The sequence below is a fragment of the Tachypleus tridentatus genome, chromosome 3 (genome assembly GCF_004210375.1).
Source record: "Tachypleus tridentatus isolate NWPU-2018 chromosome 3, ASM421037v1, whole genome shotgun sequence".
Classification (NCBI taxonomy): domain Eukaryota; kingdom Metazoa; phylum Arthropoda; class Merostomata; order Xiphosura; family Limulidae; genus Tachypleus; species Tachypleus tridentatus.
Genome location: NC_134827.1, coordinates 78,643,129 through 78,658,272, shown reverse-complemented (window position 1 = coordinate 78,658,272; position 15,144 = coordinate 78,643,129). Strand labels below are relative to the sequence as shown.

Sequence of the window (15,144 nt, the reverse complement as noted above, 5' to 3'; positions counted from 1 at the left end):
TTCTGTACAGAACATGCATATTGTTTCAATAGGTAGACTGTAACTTAGTACATCTTCTGTACAGAACATGCATATTGTTTCAATAGGTAGACTGTAACTTAGTACATCTTCTGTACAGAACATACATATTGTTTCAATAGGTAGACTGTAACTTAGTACATCTTCTGTACAGAACATACATATTGTTTCAATAGGTAGACTGTAACTTAGTACATCTTCTGTACAGAACATACATATTGTTTCAATAGGTAGACTAACTTAGTACATCTTCTGTACAGAACATACATATTGTTTCAATAGGTAGACTGTAACTTAGTACATCTTCTGTACAGAACATGCATATTGTTTCAATAGGTAGACTGTAACTTAGTACATCTTCTGTACAGAACATGCATATTGTTTCAATAGGTAGACTGTAACTTAGTACATCTTCTGTACAGAACATGCATATTGTTTCAATAGGTAGACTGTAACTTAGTACATCTTCTGTACAGAACATGCATATTGTTTCAATAGGTAGACTGTAACTTAGTACATCTTCTGTACAGAACATGCATATTGTTTCAATAGGTAGACTGTAACTTAGTACATCTTCTGTACAGAACATGCATATTGTTTCAATAGGTAGACTGTAACTTAGTACATCTTCTGTACAGAACATGCATATTGTTTCAATAGGTAGACTGTAACTTAGTACATCTTCTGTACAGAACATGCATATTGTTTCAATAGGTAGACTGTAACTTAGTACATCTTCTGTACAGAACATACATATTGTTTCAATAGGTAGACTGTAACTTAGTACATCTTCTGTACAGAACATACATATTGTTTCAATAGGTAGACTGTAACTTAGTACATCTTCTGTACAGAACATACATATTGTTTCAATAGGTAGACTGTAACTTAGTACATCTTCTGTACAGAACATACATATTGTTTCAATAGGTAGACTGTAACTTAGTACATCTTCTGTACAGAACACATATTGTTTCAATAGGTAGACTGTAACTTAGTACATCTTCTGTACAGAACACATATATTGTTTCAATAGGTAGACTGTAACTTAGTACATCTTCTGTACAGAACACATATTGTTTCAATAGGTAGACTGTAACTTAGTACATCTTCTGTACAGAACACGCATATTGTTTCAATAGGTAGACTGTAACTTAGTACATCTTCTGTACAGAACACGCATATTGTTTCAATAGGTAGACTGTAACTTAGTACATCTTCTGTACAGAACACATATTGTTTCAATAGGTAGACTGTAACTTAGTACATCTTCTGTACAGAACAGCATATTGTTTCAATAGGTAGACTGTAACTTAGTACATCTTCTGTACAGAACATGCATATTGTTTCAATAGGTAGACTGTAACTTAGTACATCTTCTGTACAGAACATGCATATTGTTTCAATAGGTAGACTGTAACTTAGTACATCTTCTGTACAGAACATGCATATTGTTTCAATAGGTAGACTGTAACTTAGTACATCTTCTGTACAGAACATGCATATTGTTTCAATAGGTAGACTGTAACTTAGTACATCTTCTGTACAGAACATGCATATTGTTTCAATAGGTAGACTGTAACTTAGTACATCTTCTGTACAGAACATGCATATTGTTTCAATAGGTAGACTGTAACTTAGTACATCTTCTGTACAGAACATGCATATTGTTTCAATAGGTAGACTGTAACTTAGTACATCTTCTGTACAGAACATGCATATTGTTTCAATAGGTAGACTGTAACTTAGTACATCTTCTGTACAGAACATGCATATTGTTTCAATAGGTAGACTGTAACTTAGTACATCTTCTGTACAGAACATGCATATTGTTTCAATAGGTAGACTGTAACTTAGTACATCTTCTGTACAGAACATACATATTGTTTCAATAGGTAGACTGTAACTTAGTACATCTTCTGTACAGAACATACATATTGTTTCAATAGGTAGACTGTAACTTAGTACATCTTCTGTACAGAACATACATATTGTTTCAATAGGTAGACTGTAACTTAGTACATCTTCTGTACAGAACATGCATATTGTTTCAATAGGTAGACTGTAACTTAGTACATCTTCTGTACAGAACATGCATATTGTTTCAATAGGTAGACTGTAACTTAGTACATCTTCTGTACAGAACATGCATATTGTTTCAATAGGTAGACTGTAACTTAGTACATCTTCTGTACAGAACATACATATTGTTACTTACTCATAACACAAGTTCTTAATTTGAGCTGGATTATCTGTGTTCTGAATGATGTCTTCAACTGTTAAGCTTTGTTATTCAGTTTTGATGTATTTCCATATGTCACTTGTATAAGTAGAGCTAATGTGCTTTGAGTTGATTCATGTGTTGTGTTTTTCATTTGATATATTTTTACACCACTATTTAGGGTTTGTGAACAAGATCTACCATCCAAATATTGATGAGATGTAAGTATTGTTTCATTTAAACTTCAGACACTTTTTTGAAATATTATAACTGTGCCTACTGCATTACTATATGAGAATCTTGTGGCAAGAAAATGTTTCTTTACTTTTGTTTTCAAAAAACAATAATTCTTCCAAATTAAAATGTTACTCTCTGTCCTTTCAAAAGACAGTTTGAATAATTATAACCCAAACCATAATTGTCTTGGGAAAAATAGTACCTTAAAAAAAATGGAGCATTATAGATTTTTTGTGATATATATGTTCATAGTATGAAAACCATTTTAAAATTCCTTTACAGGTCAAACATTCTATTTACTCATCATTACTAAATCAGTGAAAAAACACCATTGACAAGTTTCATAAGGTAGTACATGTTTAAATTCCTACCTGTAATTTTCTGAAGTTTTTTCATAAAATCCTCTATTCTGTCTGTCTGCATTTTGTATCAGCAGCTGTTGAGCTTTGAAATCGTTATCTGGTAATGGAAATTAAGATGTGTAATTTACCTCTGAGTTATTGTTTTGGTAGAAGTATTTATAAGATATTTTTCGAAACATTGCATCTTTGGTCAGAAAATATCGGTTTATTTCCAAAGTAAAGTGTTTTGAATATATTTTTAAATTCATTCCTACTACAGTATTACAGTGGGTTGCAACACTCCATGTTTCTCTGCTTGTTATTTAGTTCTCTTTTTCTACAGTTTTGTCTGATACAAACGTTTCTTAGTGTATGTCTTCTGAACTTTCTGCCACAGAATTAACACGTGTTTTTGATGGAACATAACCGAGATGTATTTGAAAATTCTCATTAATACCACTTATGAATAGTTCCAGATCACACTTTCTTGGAGGATAGAATATGTCAGTTTCCCTTATGAGATTTCATTGATTCTTTCTTTCTTTCTTTGTAGGGAGAAGGGGTTGATATAGAATAGGTTGCAGATGTTTTGATGGATCTTCAACATTCTTCTTTGAAGAATCCATCAAAACATTCTTCACTTCTTGCCAAACATTTATTAGGTTGTTTCACATTGAAATGTTTCTCAAAAAAACATGCATACATGTTTTGTTGTGTGGTTAACTGTGTGGTGGTGGTGGTGCATAATAATTTACATGAATAATTGGTACTTTCTAAGACTAACGTATCTTCTGAACTGCAAATTAATGTCTTGGAAAAGTTATCAGAAAATCATACCAAACAGAGCAGTCAAAGTAGTGTGCATGGGTGTGTAATAAAAGTGATGGTCAAATCCTGCTGTGTTGTGTAATAAGGCATCTAAAGAGTTTGCACTGGATGATGTTGACTAGCTGCCTTCCTTGTTTGTCATTTCAAAATTAGGGACCGTTAGTGCAAATAGTTGTAAAGTAACTTTTTTCAAGTTCAACTAATGGTCAAAGTAGCTAGCATTTGTTTTTAAAAATGAGTTTTGCTACAAAACTAAGTTTTATCAGAATTAAATTAAACTGATTAAAATAATTCTAAAGTTACCACAAAACTTGGATACAGTGTGAAAAGCTGATGTTTTGAGGTATATACATAACATTATTAGTGTACAATAGTGCAAGAGAACCCACAACTGTGCATGTCCCCAAAATTGTTCCACTGCTAGAATGGTGTTAGTATGTATTTTTTACTCTCTTGGTGAATGTTGCATACACAAAAGTTCATGTTACAAAAAGTAGTGTCTGTTTATAAGAACTCTTATTGGCTAAATGAGTAGTCTTTTTTTTAATTTTAGCTGATATAGAATATTCTTGCTTCTTTCAAACATTCTAACTTCTAAGGCTGACCCATTAAGTATTCTGTGGAAACATCGTGGTTGGAAGAGATTTGTTGTAATTAAACTGATTTGTTGTAAAAACGTAATTTTATCACTACAACTTTTGGAAATCTTGCATTCATGAAAATCAGTTTGATTTCTTTTTAAGTTTACATTTTATCTTTAGACATTGATTAGTAGTTTGTATTAAGTTGGTGAAGATTTGAAATGAGTATAAAGTAGTTTTGACAATGTTTAGGAAAATAAAACTAATACATTGTTTTTCCTTAATATAAGAACTGCTCTTTTGATTCTTGAAAAAGAAAATTTTAGCTTTTAGCACTTTTTTGAAAAAATTAGATGTTGAGTAAAAGTGTTAGTTTAAGCGTGTTAGAAGTGCGTCGAGTTGGCATTAGTTTTAGCGTGTTAGAAGTGCGTCGAGTTGGCATTAGTTTTAGCGTGTTAGAAGTGCGTCGAGTTGGCATTAAGCGTGTTAGAGTGTTAGCGTGTTAGAGTCGTCGAGTGTTATTAGAAGTGTGTCGAGTTAGCATTATTAGTTTCAGCGTGTTAGAAGTCGTCGAGTTAGCATTAGTTTCAGAGTCGAGTTAGCATTAGCATTTAGTTCGAGTTAGCATTAGTTTAGCAGACATTGCATTAGTTTCTGTTAGAAGTCGAGTTGTTAGTTTGAGAAGTCCAGTTGGCATTAGTTTCAGCGTGTTAGAAGTGCGTCGAGTTGGCATTAGTTTCAACATGCTAGTTTCTGGTGTGTGACCAACCAAATGAGTCACTCTGTTCGGGGCATTGCAATCCTTGCATGTAAAGCTATCATTGCCAATTGTATATCATTGCCATAAGTATATGAAATTGTAACATGTATGTTTGCTAAAAAGTTTGTAAGCAGTTGCAGAAGGGAGTGCCTTGCCCCAACAGTCAAGTATGTAGGAGGATGTAGGATAGTTTTGTGTACAATTTCTGTGAATGTTGTTGGCTATCTTTGCATAATTGATAAAGTCATGGACCAACATAAATAAAATGGTATACTAGTCTATCATACACAGTGAAGTTTAGATAGAATTTCATGTATTGAGAAGAACAAGGCTTCAAACATTTCCAAGAAATGTTGAACTTTTAAAAATAAACAATCTTGAGAGATGGCTGCTACAAGTTCCACATTTAAACTCCGTAAAACATATCTTATGTTTGCTGGACTTCATGTTTGACAAAAGTACTAATTGTGCTTAAAGAAATCTTCAGGAAAAATGAAAGCAAAGTGCAATAGAAACTTTGAGAAAATACAAAGGCATAAAACCAGAAAGATCTTAAGCTGTTATTACTGCCAGAGATTGCCAAACTAACCAGATAAATAAAGAAGCTAAGAATTTGTAATTTTACAGTAATTTTCATTAATTTCTCAGGGAAATCAGTGACAATTTCAGTAGAGAGCTAATAAAGTGACAGTTGATGAAGTAATATAATGAATATGTGAACTACTGTATTATTGTTGTTGTTAAGACTAAACTTAAACATCAAATAATTGATTTGACATCAAATTAATTGTTTAATATAAAAAAAACAAAGGTAAAATGTATGGAAGAAATAGTGCAATATCATTCTGCTCCCTTTGGCTTCTTGACCTTTGATCTCCTGTACTTTAACTTTTTTTGCTGCCTTGATATTTTGATATGTCAACAAGTAGGTAAAGAAGTTTAAAAACTAGTTTAAACAGTTGTTACTGTAGTTTTGGTATTACAGTAGAGGTGAAAAGAAAATTCTGGTCTTTTATTATATCTTTGACAGATATGCTACTATAAAAAGTCAATATTCAAACAATAAGTCTGTGTGAAATCTTATTTCATCTTGTGGTCAACTGTGTTCAGATGAATTTTTGTGCTAATTCTATTTACAAAGCATCTGTTGACTTTATTGACCTGAAACTGGTATCAAAGAAAGTTCCATTTCTGTTATGTATTTCAGTGATATATGACTTGAATATTAACTTTGGTATTGGTTTTTAGTTGTTGATGTTACTAGTGATTTTTAAATACCTGTATTACATGTTAGGTAAATTCAGAGTTATTATCTCTCCAACACTTTTGAACTATAGTTTTTACACTTACCTTATTTTCTGAATTTATAAGTGGTTTTATATTCATTGTTTTAATAGCTGAATGTGAACTAATTTCCAGTAATATTTGCTTTAATATTAGTTCTGAAACTTGTAACATTTGTGTCAGAATTGTTTGTAATTTAAGTTTTTAATCTTGCTAAGTGAATAGGAACTCTGAGTTTAAGGTTTTGTGTTAAAGAAGTTATTTCTGTTTTTAATATAAGTATTTCTAACTAATATTACTTTTTAAGTTGCCTTTTTAATGAAGTATATAAATGTATATAAAATGTTTTTGTTCTGTTCATTCTCAGATCAGGAACAGTGTGTCTAGATGTCATAAACCAAGCTTGGACAGCATTGTATGGTATGGTTATATAGATGTATATATTTTTGTTCTTGAAGACTATATAAAAAAAATGTGAAATGATAATCAAATCCACTTGTTACTCTCTTTGTGAAAGGTCTAGTTGTACATTTATAATTACTGCAGCATAACAAAATTAATTTTTCAAAAACGAATTCAGTGCTGACCTTGAGTTGAGCAAGGTTTTTTAATTATTTGGGAATAGGAAAATCTCTAAGCATTACCTGCATATTGTTAGCTTTGTCTGCTGTGACATCTATTAAAATGTGTGTGCAATGTGAAGATACTACTAAGCCAAGAAACATAACTATTTATAAATAAGGTTTTGTGTTTCAGTGTCACTGAGAACCAACACTGACTGATATTTTCATACTTCAGATCTTTCCAACATCTTTGACTCCTTCCTTCCACAACTGTTGACGTATCCTAACCCTATTGATCCCCTGAATGGTGATGCTGCTGCAATGTATTTACATAAACCAGAAGATTACAGAAAGAAAGTTCAAGGTAACAACAGTGAAACAGTATACTTTGGTCGTTGTATAGACATTAGCATGTAAAAACAAATTGATCTGTGTTTTTGATGGTTTTTTTATTTCAACACACTACAGAGCTATGATTGAAATTCTAATTGTAGTCATATGTTCCAAAACAAACTGTTATGGAATGTTAATGACACAACATTGATGTTAATTTTTTTATTTCTTTTAAACAGAAAAAGAACACATTGCTTGTTGTTAAAAAACAATAAAAAATGTGGCCTATATATTTTTTAAATCTTATTTTATTGTATGAGAAAGGTTTCAAAATTGAGCATGGTGGACAGTCCAAGTTTTCCAATTTCTAATGCCTAGCAGAAGCAGTGTAGTGGTCAAGAAAAGCAGTAAAATATCTATATGGTAGAGCACAAAAGGTTATTTCATTATACTATAATGGAACTCTTGTTCACGTGTGTGATACTAGAAAACCTTTTTATTATGCAACCCCCAATTCTGTGACATATTTATCCTGTATGCAGATAGATTTGCAATAGGGGTCATGATTTTACTGTTTCTTCTCTATTTTTCGTCACAGAGAACTTTTATTTTCCTCCATTCTCAGGGTGCAGATGCGATGCGGTGAATATGTTACACGGGTATCTAGGTGATCAGCTAGTATGATTGATTTACCTAAATTGTGAGAACAAGGTCAGTAGTACTCTACTGAGTGTTAAATCTCAGTTTCTTTTGAAGAATTGAAAGTTTCTTCCATTGTTTTGTAGTCCTGTTTATGGTTTTACTGGGTGTTTTGAACATTGTGAGAGTTGGATCGCATCACTTTCACTTAGGGCATGCCATACAATGCATGAAATGTCCCTGAACTCACGTAAGCAAAGTATTACCAAATGTTTACTCTGCATTTAGATAATGCAAGCCTCGTTAGTTGGGTAAGTAACGTGTTGATTAGCAAGTCACTCAAACTTAGATATGTGCATAAATACAAACAATATGAGATAGAATATTTAAACCATCTACAAAGTTGTAATAAGAGTAAATAACTTTGATATTTTTGTAATCAGGACCTGCAACTTTGTGTTGTCATTATGTACAGGTCTGTGAGTCATGAGTTGTTTATTAATGAGGAAAGCATAAGGCTTGTTCCATCTAGCTGTAATTTTAAATGTCTTAAAATATCTTGATGCTTTATAGAAATGGCACTTACATGTAACACTTTTATAGCTGTGAACATAAACAAAAAAGGCTTATGTAATGTGGAGTTCTCATGGCCTGTTATATAAATTTGTGCATGCAACTTGTTTAGGCTGTAAACATCACTTATAGAAATAATGTAGCATACAAAATTAACTTACTAGGATTGCTGTAACTGGCATAAGAAAAAAAAATAGGTACATCTGTTTTAAGATATATCACTAATGTTTTGGCAGTCTTTGTATTTCTGCATAATTAGTACATAAGACTTGTCATTTGTTTGCATTTGACAACAAAAACAAAAAAAATACAGCATAAGGCTGTTTCTGAGTTGTCAGTTTTGACAAAATTATGAACTAAATGAAATCTTACAAAAGAAACAGTTTGGCTGTGACTTTATGGTCCATCTTGGTTCCAAGTCCTGAATTGTTGAATCTTTCACTGCCTTGAGTACATGCGTCTCTCTCCCGAGCATTGCCATGAGACTTTGAAACTTCCTACAATGATGAAGAAGGGGTATTCTTGATATTTCTCGAAGTTTCCAGTTTTGAGGTAAGTAAGTAAATCCTGAATGGTCATTAAGTTTTATTCCTTCTGTAAAAGTAAATCTGTTGTAGGGAGCAATTCGTTTTCTTAGTATATGAGTGTGGTAGTGGAAACATTATGAGAGGTGGAGAGCATGGTGTCTCTAAGTTGTATGTACCTACAACAGGATTGAATGTGTACACGGTCAGTACAAAAATACATGCACTCTATTCTTACATCCATTTCTAAAGTTCACTTGTAAACTACTGTAAGTGAATAAATGTGTATTTACAAATAGTTTCAGAAGAAAGAAAAAGAAAAAAATAACATATCATGATGTATTTCATGTATCATTAGCAAATACAACTGTGATGATGATATATTTTCAGTCATTCTGTTCATTGCTTAATGTAGATAACTAAACTACAGAATTATGAAACATGATGAAATATCACAAAACAAAGTATTTTTTATCATAATTTTCTAACTTGTTGATCCAATCAGACTTTAAATGTGTAAAAAAAAGACTTCAATTATTTTTTTTTTCTGTTGTCTTTGGGCACAGGTCATAATTTTGGAGGCTGTTATTTTAATACTAGAACTCATTGGTTGATTTGGAATGTTATTTTAATGTGTTATTAGTATAAAATCCAGAATGTGTTGAGAGAATTTAAGAACAGAAGATAACTCCAATTTGATGTTTAATTGTATTTTCTAGCCCTAAAATACTTAATCATCTTAAATCATAATATATTTTGAATTTATGTTAAAGTGTGATACTTGAGTGTAACAACTAATTCTCACACTATAGTATCAGAGTTCCACGTATTTTCTTAAAATGCATTTTGCCTTTTATTTAAAAGCAAATTCTGTTACAGGTTTTTAATGTATGTAAATGTTTCACAGATTATGTCAGAAAATTTGCCACAGAAGAGGCTCTAAGGGAACAGGAGGATGAATCGTCCAGCAGTGAAAGCTCTATGAGTGATTTCACTGACGATGAAACAAAAGATATGGAGCTATAGCAGTTGGGGATGGGTTGGGAGGGAACTTCATAAAAGGTGTTAGCAACTGTTCCTTACTCCACCTTTATCATGTGTAATATAAACATTCTTGTTTAAATGTGAAGAAGATTAGATGCTCATTGTTGAACAGTTTTGTTGCAATGGAACCTTTAGATTAAAGGATTGTACTGTTTCAGATATATTAACCAATAGTTGATGAAAGACAGTTCCAGCCCCCTGTTGTCATCTAGTTCCAGGTCCAGAATGGAAAATAAAAGTTTCTTTACAAATCCTTCATCATCATCATCATTATACATCTTGTATCATCTGCAGAACAGATGTACATATTTAGCACTGTTCAATTAACATGATGTTTGTCAACCTTAAATTACTGAACACTTGTAGAGCACTGCTACCTGAAATACAAATCCAACTACCCTGTTAGGAGTGAGAATGGGTGGATTTGTTTCTAGCAAGCCTTCATAAAAACACCACCTGGAGTCTTTGTAACTACATAAATATTTTCAGTGAAGTCCTTTAGAAATAATTTCCAACTTTAATGTCGGGCAGAGATTTTTATCTTGTCATCAAGTTATTTTACAGCAGTGTCGTCTAAATTTGTTAACCTACTCTGTCAGAAGAAAAGCACTGTCTGAAGGCACTTAGGTAGTGCACAAAATTTTTGTCAAAAATATGATTTAGTATTTATTTAAGGACACGCCATACAAAAGATATGCAGTTGAAAGTGTAATCAGATTCTTTAGGTGTGAGCCAGTATCTTCACCTAAATCATGTTGCTTAGTTTTTATCTTTGAGTTTCAGCTGTTTTTATTTTCTGAGAAGAAAACTAATACAAGGTAGTGGTTTTATCTGATTATAATCAAACTTACCAGATTTATGAAATACAAGTTGTGTCAAAAAAATATTAAAATAAATAATGGTGTATTTAAAGTTTTGAAATGGGTAGATAAAAGTAATTCATCAAATTAATTCATTGCTTGCTACAGGATGTAATCAAACTTTGATTTTTTTTTCTCTTAATCTTTTATTATTAGGAGTCTCATATTTTGTGTCTTTAAAAGCTTTTTCCTAGTTTTTGTTCTCATTAATGAGTTTGCACTTGTTTAGTAAACCATTGAAATAAAATATGGGTACTCGTAAGTCCTAAGACAGAAAAACTGTAGCATGTACTATCTGCCTATGAACATTTATGTTGGTACTATAAGCATACCTAATGTGTAGTTAATAACTTGTGTGGTAGTTTTCCCATGGATACTTTTTGGGACTTGAGTGACACTTTGTATTCCACCAGGTCTTGAAATTGTGCAAGTTTCATTAAGTGTATTGTGAATTTTGTTACTTGTTACAGTTTTTGTTACGACCTGATCAATTTGACTCCGATCTGTAGAAAATCATTGAATTTGTAAGTTTAAAAAGTTGCTGTTGTGATAAAATGAAATTGTATTATGTGTTTGGGTGCAAATTGGAAAGATCGTTGTGAAAGAAAACAACAGAAAACTGTTTAGCTATGCTTATGTGTATTTGTTATATATAATAAGGGTTCACAGTTTTGGCATCTATGTGAAGCTTGAATTAAAGTAAAAACTGTATAACATGTCTTTGCTGAATGTGAGCTTCAAAAAGTTAAGGTTTGAAACATGACTTAAAAATCGGTCACTCTTGAGAAAGGTCTTCCTTTCCAAAACACTGAGTTTCTGGTTTTTTTAATGTAGTTTTGACTTAGTTTGTAAATTTGCATATTATACATCCATTGATGTGCTCAGTAAAAATATGCAGTGTTTTAGGTATTTACTGATTGCCAGAAAGATAGTCCAATATATGAATGTAGTTGTAGATTTGAAGGGCTGAGGTGTTTGGAACATAATCTGGTTATATATAAATTTTCCTCGGTGTGATAATATTCCATAAATTAGTGGTATTAGACTTGCAAGTTAGGCTGTAGTGATGACAAGATGTTTTAAACTCTTCAGTGTGTTCAGCTATATTTAGTGTATTCACAAGTTACACTGTGTCATACAGTTGCTTAATTGTTTTTTAATATGGCACAGCTGTGACACTAATATCCACAAGCAAGTTTTTGAGTTCTGTGTCATCAGTTAGTTTCAAAATCTAGATTGTGACTGGCTGTGCAATTCTGTTAATATAGTGAAGTTTTACTTGTAGACAAAACACACAAACATGTTGCAATATGTTTTTTGAATTGCATGTTTTAATTTGATTGGTACACACATTTTACATAGTTCACACGTGAACTATTAATTTCTTATTTCTCTCTCCCTTGTTCAAAAACCTTTATGTGAAAGAACAACTTGGTGCACCAAAATTTTTCAGAACAAGTGATTTGTTAATTAAAACTTCTTTTAAGCAGTTGTGACATTGACAAACTGTATTGAAATTAGTTTAAGTGCATATTGTTTATGATGATAGTTGCATTTAAAATTCAGTTATCTGAGATGGTGAAAAGAGAATTGCAAAGTATTTCACTTATTCTGTTCATTTCTTATTGTACTGATAAGTTATTCACAGATAATGCTGCACTTGAATCTGTTTGTTGTTTGTCGGTATTAATATTGTTCGTAGATTTCAGTACATATCGTTTAAATATAGTCAGTATACCTTACTATCTGTTGCTGTTGTTTAATCATAGTTGGGACATCTTATGATCTGGTGCTGGATGTAATGACATTTAGGACACCTTGCTACTTAATACTGGATGTAATGACATTTAGGACACCTTGCTACTTTATACTGGATGTAATGACATTTAGGACACCTTGCTACTTTATACTGGATGTAATGACAGTTAGGACACCTTGCTACTTTATACTGGATGTAATGACAGTTAGGACACCTTGCTACTTTATACTGGATGTAATGACAGTTAGGACACCTTACTACTTTATACTGGATGTAATGACATTTAGGACACCTTGGCACCTGTGTTTTTAAGACTTGTAGATAAATTAATATGAAATATTTACACTTTTTTCTGTGTTAATGTTTTGTTGCTAGCATTTGGCTCTCTTACCTGAGCCTTCTTCAGGCAACAATGTACTGAGTGATAAACATTTTTTTTTTTATTGTTGCCTGCTGAAGACTGGTAAGAAGGCTGAAAGCTCACAAATAGAAATATGTTAATGTAGAACAAAGGTTTGTGTTTAATTCTGTAAATCTTGCTACCTGTTACTAGATGTATTCGTGATCAAGATGGTTAGTTATTTAGTGTTGTTTAAACACTTTACCACCTGATACTGTTTACTTGTAGTCAGAATACCTTACCACCTGATACTGTTTACTTGTAGTCAGAATACCTTACCACCTGATACTGTTTACTTGTAGTCAGAATACCTTTTCACCAGATGTTGTTGTTTAATATAGTCAAATACCATTTCACCAGATGTTTGATCATATTCAACATGCCATATTCATCTGGTATTAGTGTGTTGAGTTACAATGAGGATACTGTGCCGATATTGTAACCTCGTGCTTTTTAGACAACTGAGATTTCATGGTATCTAAATACTCCATAACTTGTTATAAGGTAGAGACTGATTAGGTCTTAAGTGTCATTAAACATGTGTACAGAGCATTTTAGTTACAAGTTACATGATGGTATAGATAGATTGAACTATATCTTCTACACATGTTACAATATATAGATACATATTACAACTGTAAAAACACGGGTCTTGTGCCACGTACAAATTATGTAATAAAAGTTAATGCCCAGTTTTAATTTTTTTTAAACTTCCAAAGATGTGTATTTGTAGTCTTATGAAAAGAAACAAGAACTGTTGAAACTCTAAATAGCATTAATAGTTTTTCGGTCATATTTCAAGTGTTGCTAGATTTAATTTCTCGGTAACTGGTATTGGTGTTATTAAATGTGTCTTAAAAACAATAATGTCAGATTAATGCTCCACATGGAATGTGAAACTTAAATTCGTAATGTGTGTTTTTTAATCCTTTATGGTATCTAAATATGGGTGTTAAAACTACAGTTTTCTCACAGGTATAGAAATAGTAAAATAATAGAAATGTAATAAAGTTTGTGTATATAGTCTAAAAATCAGTTTAATACCAAACATACATTTGACGATTTTAAAACTTTTTAACCAAAGTTCAAATGAGTGTTTGCCCCGTACATTCTGGTGTGTGCTTACAAATGTGGTATTGGATATTATTAAAAAAATTTTCTTTGATGCATGAACTGGCTTATACGAAGTTTTATATTTATGAAAATGTTTGTTTTAAGATATTTTTTCCCAGACACATTTATTGTTGTTCTACATTTAGGATTATTTTCAATAAATTGAATTTGAAACGGCTGACTCCAGAGTACGTTATATATTTTATATAAAGTATTTCAAATATATAGTAATTAAAAACCGACTTGTTTGAAATCATTATTTGGAGAAAAGTAATTGATAGTTGTAAAGCCAGCGTATAATAATATAAACAGGTTATTTTCCTTGTGTTTAGGCCACAGTGCAACCATCTGTGTGTGAAAATTATTAATCCAAGGGGCGCGGGTTCAAATCCCTGTCACACCAAATATGCTCGCCCTTTCAGCTGCGATGGCGTTATAAAGTACGATCAATCCCACTATTCGTTGGTAAAAGAGTAGTCCAAGAGTTGGCGGGGTGTGGTGATGAGTAGCTGCCTTCCCTCTAGTCTTACACTGCTCAATTAGGCCTCGTGTAGCTAGCTCTGCGAAAAGATTCAAAAATCAATGTTGATAGAAAACATTGCTTCCAAAAGCTTGCTGGAGTAAATCGTCGTCCACCTAATACACGAAGCTTACCTATTTATTTTCTAATAAAAATATTATTTTAATCAAATTTAATATGGAATTGGTTTCAATTTCGCGCAAAGCTACACGAGAGCTATCTTATCTAGCCGTACCCAATTTATCAGTCTAAGACTAGAGGGAAGGCAGCTAGTCATTACCCACCACCAATTATTGGGCTACTCTTTTACCAACGAATAGTGGGATTGACCGTAACATTACTACGTGCCCACTGCTGAGAGAGCGAGCATGTTTGGTATGACGGCTATTAAACCCGCGAACCTTAAGAGTCGAATGCCCTACCCACCTGGTCATGCCGAACCCAGTATAGATTTGCAGAAATAACTTTATACAGATATAGATTTACAGATTGTAACAAAATTATGCAAGTTTCATGACAATATAAAGATTAAACTATGAAACTACG

At 32.1% G+C, this 15,144-nt stretch overlaps 1 protein-coding gene across 2 annotated transcripts in view; it reads left to right on the top strand.

The window, feature by feature from the left end:
* Positions 1 to 14,259, top strand: part of LOC143247277 (ubiquitin-conjugating enzyme E2 H-like) — a 45,035-nt gene extending 30,776 nt beyond the window's left edge. For both annotated transcript variants that reach the window (XM_076495048.1, XM_076495050.1), the window contains exons 4-7: positions 2,421 to 2,460; positions 6,638 to 6,690; positions 7,069 to 7,197; positions 9,810 to 14,259. In XM_076495048.1, coding sequence (XP_076351163.1) covers positions 2,421 to 2,460; positions 6,638 to 6,690; positions 7,069 to 7,197; positions 9,810 to 9,928 — 341 coding nt within the window. In that variant the 3' untranslated portion in view covers positions 9,929 to 14,259. The remainder of the gene's footprint in view (positions 1 to 2,420; positions 2,461 to 6,637; positions 6,691 to 7,068; positions 7,198 to 9,809) is intronic.
* The last annotated feature ends 885 nt before the right edge of the window (positions 14,260 to 15,144 follow it).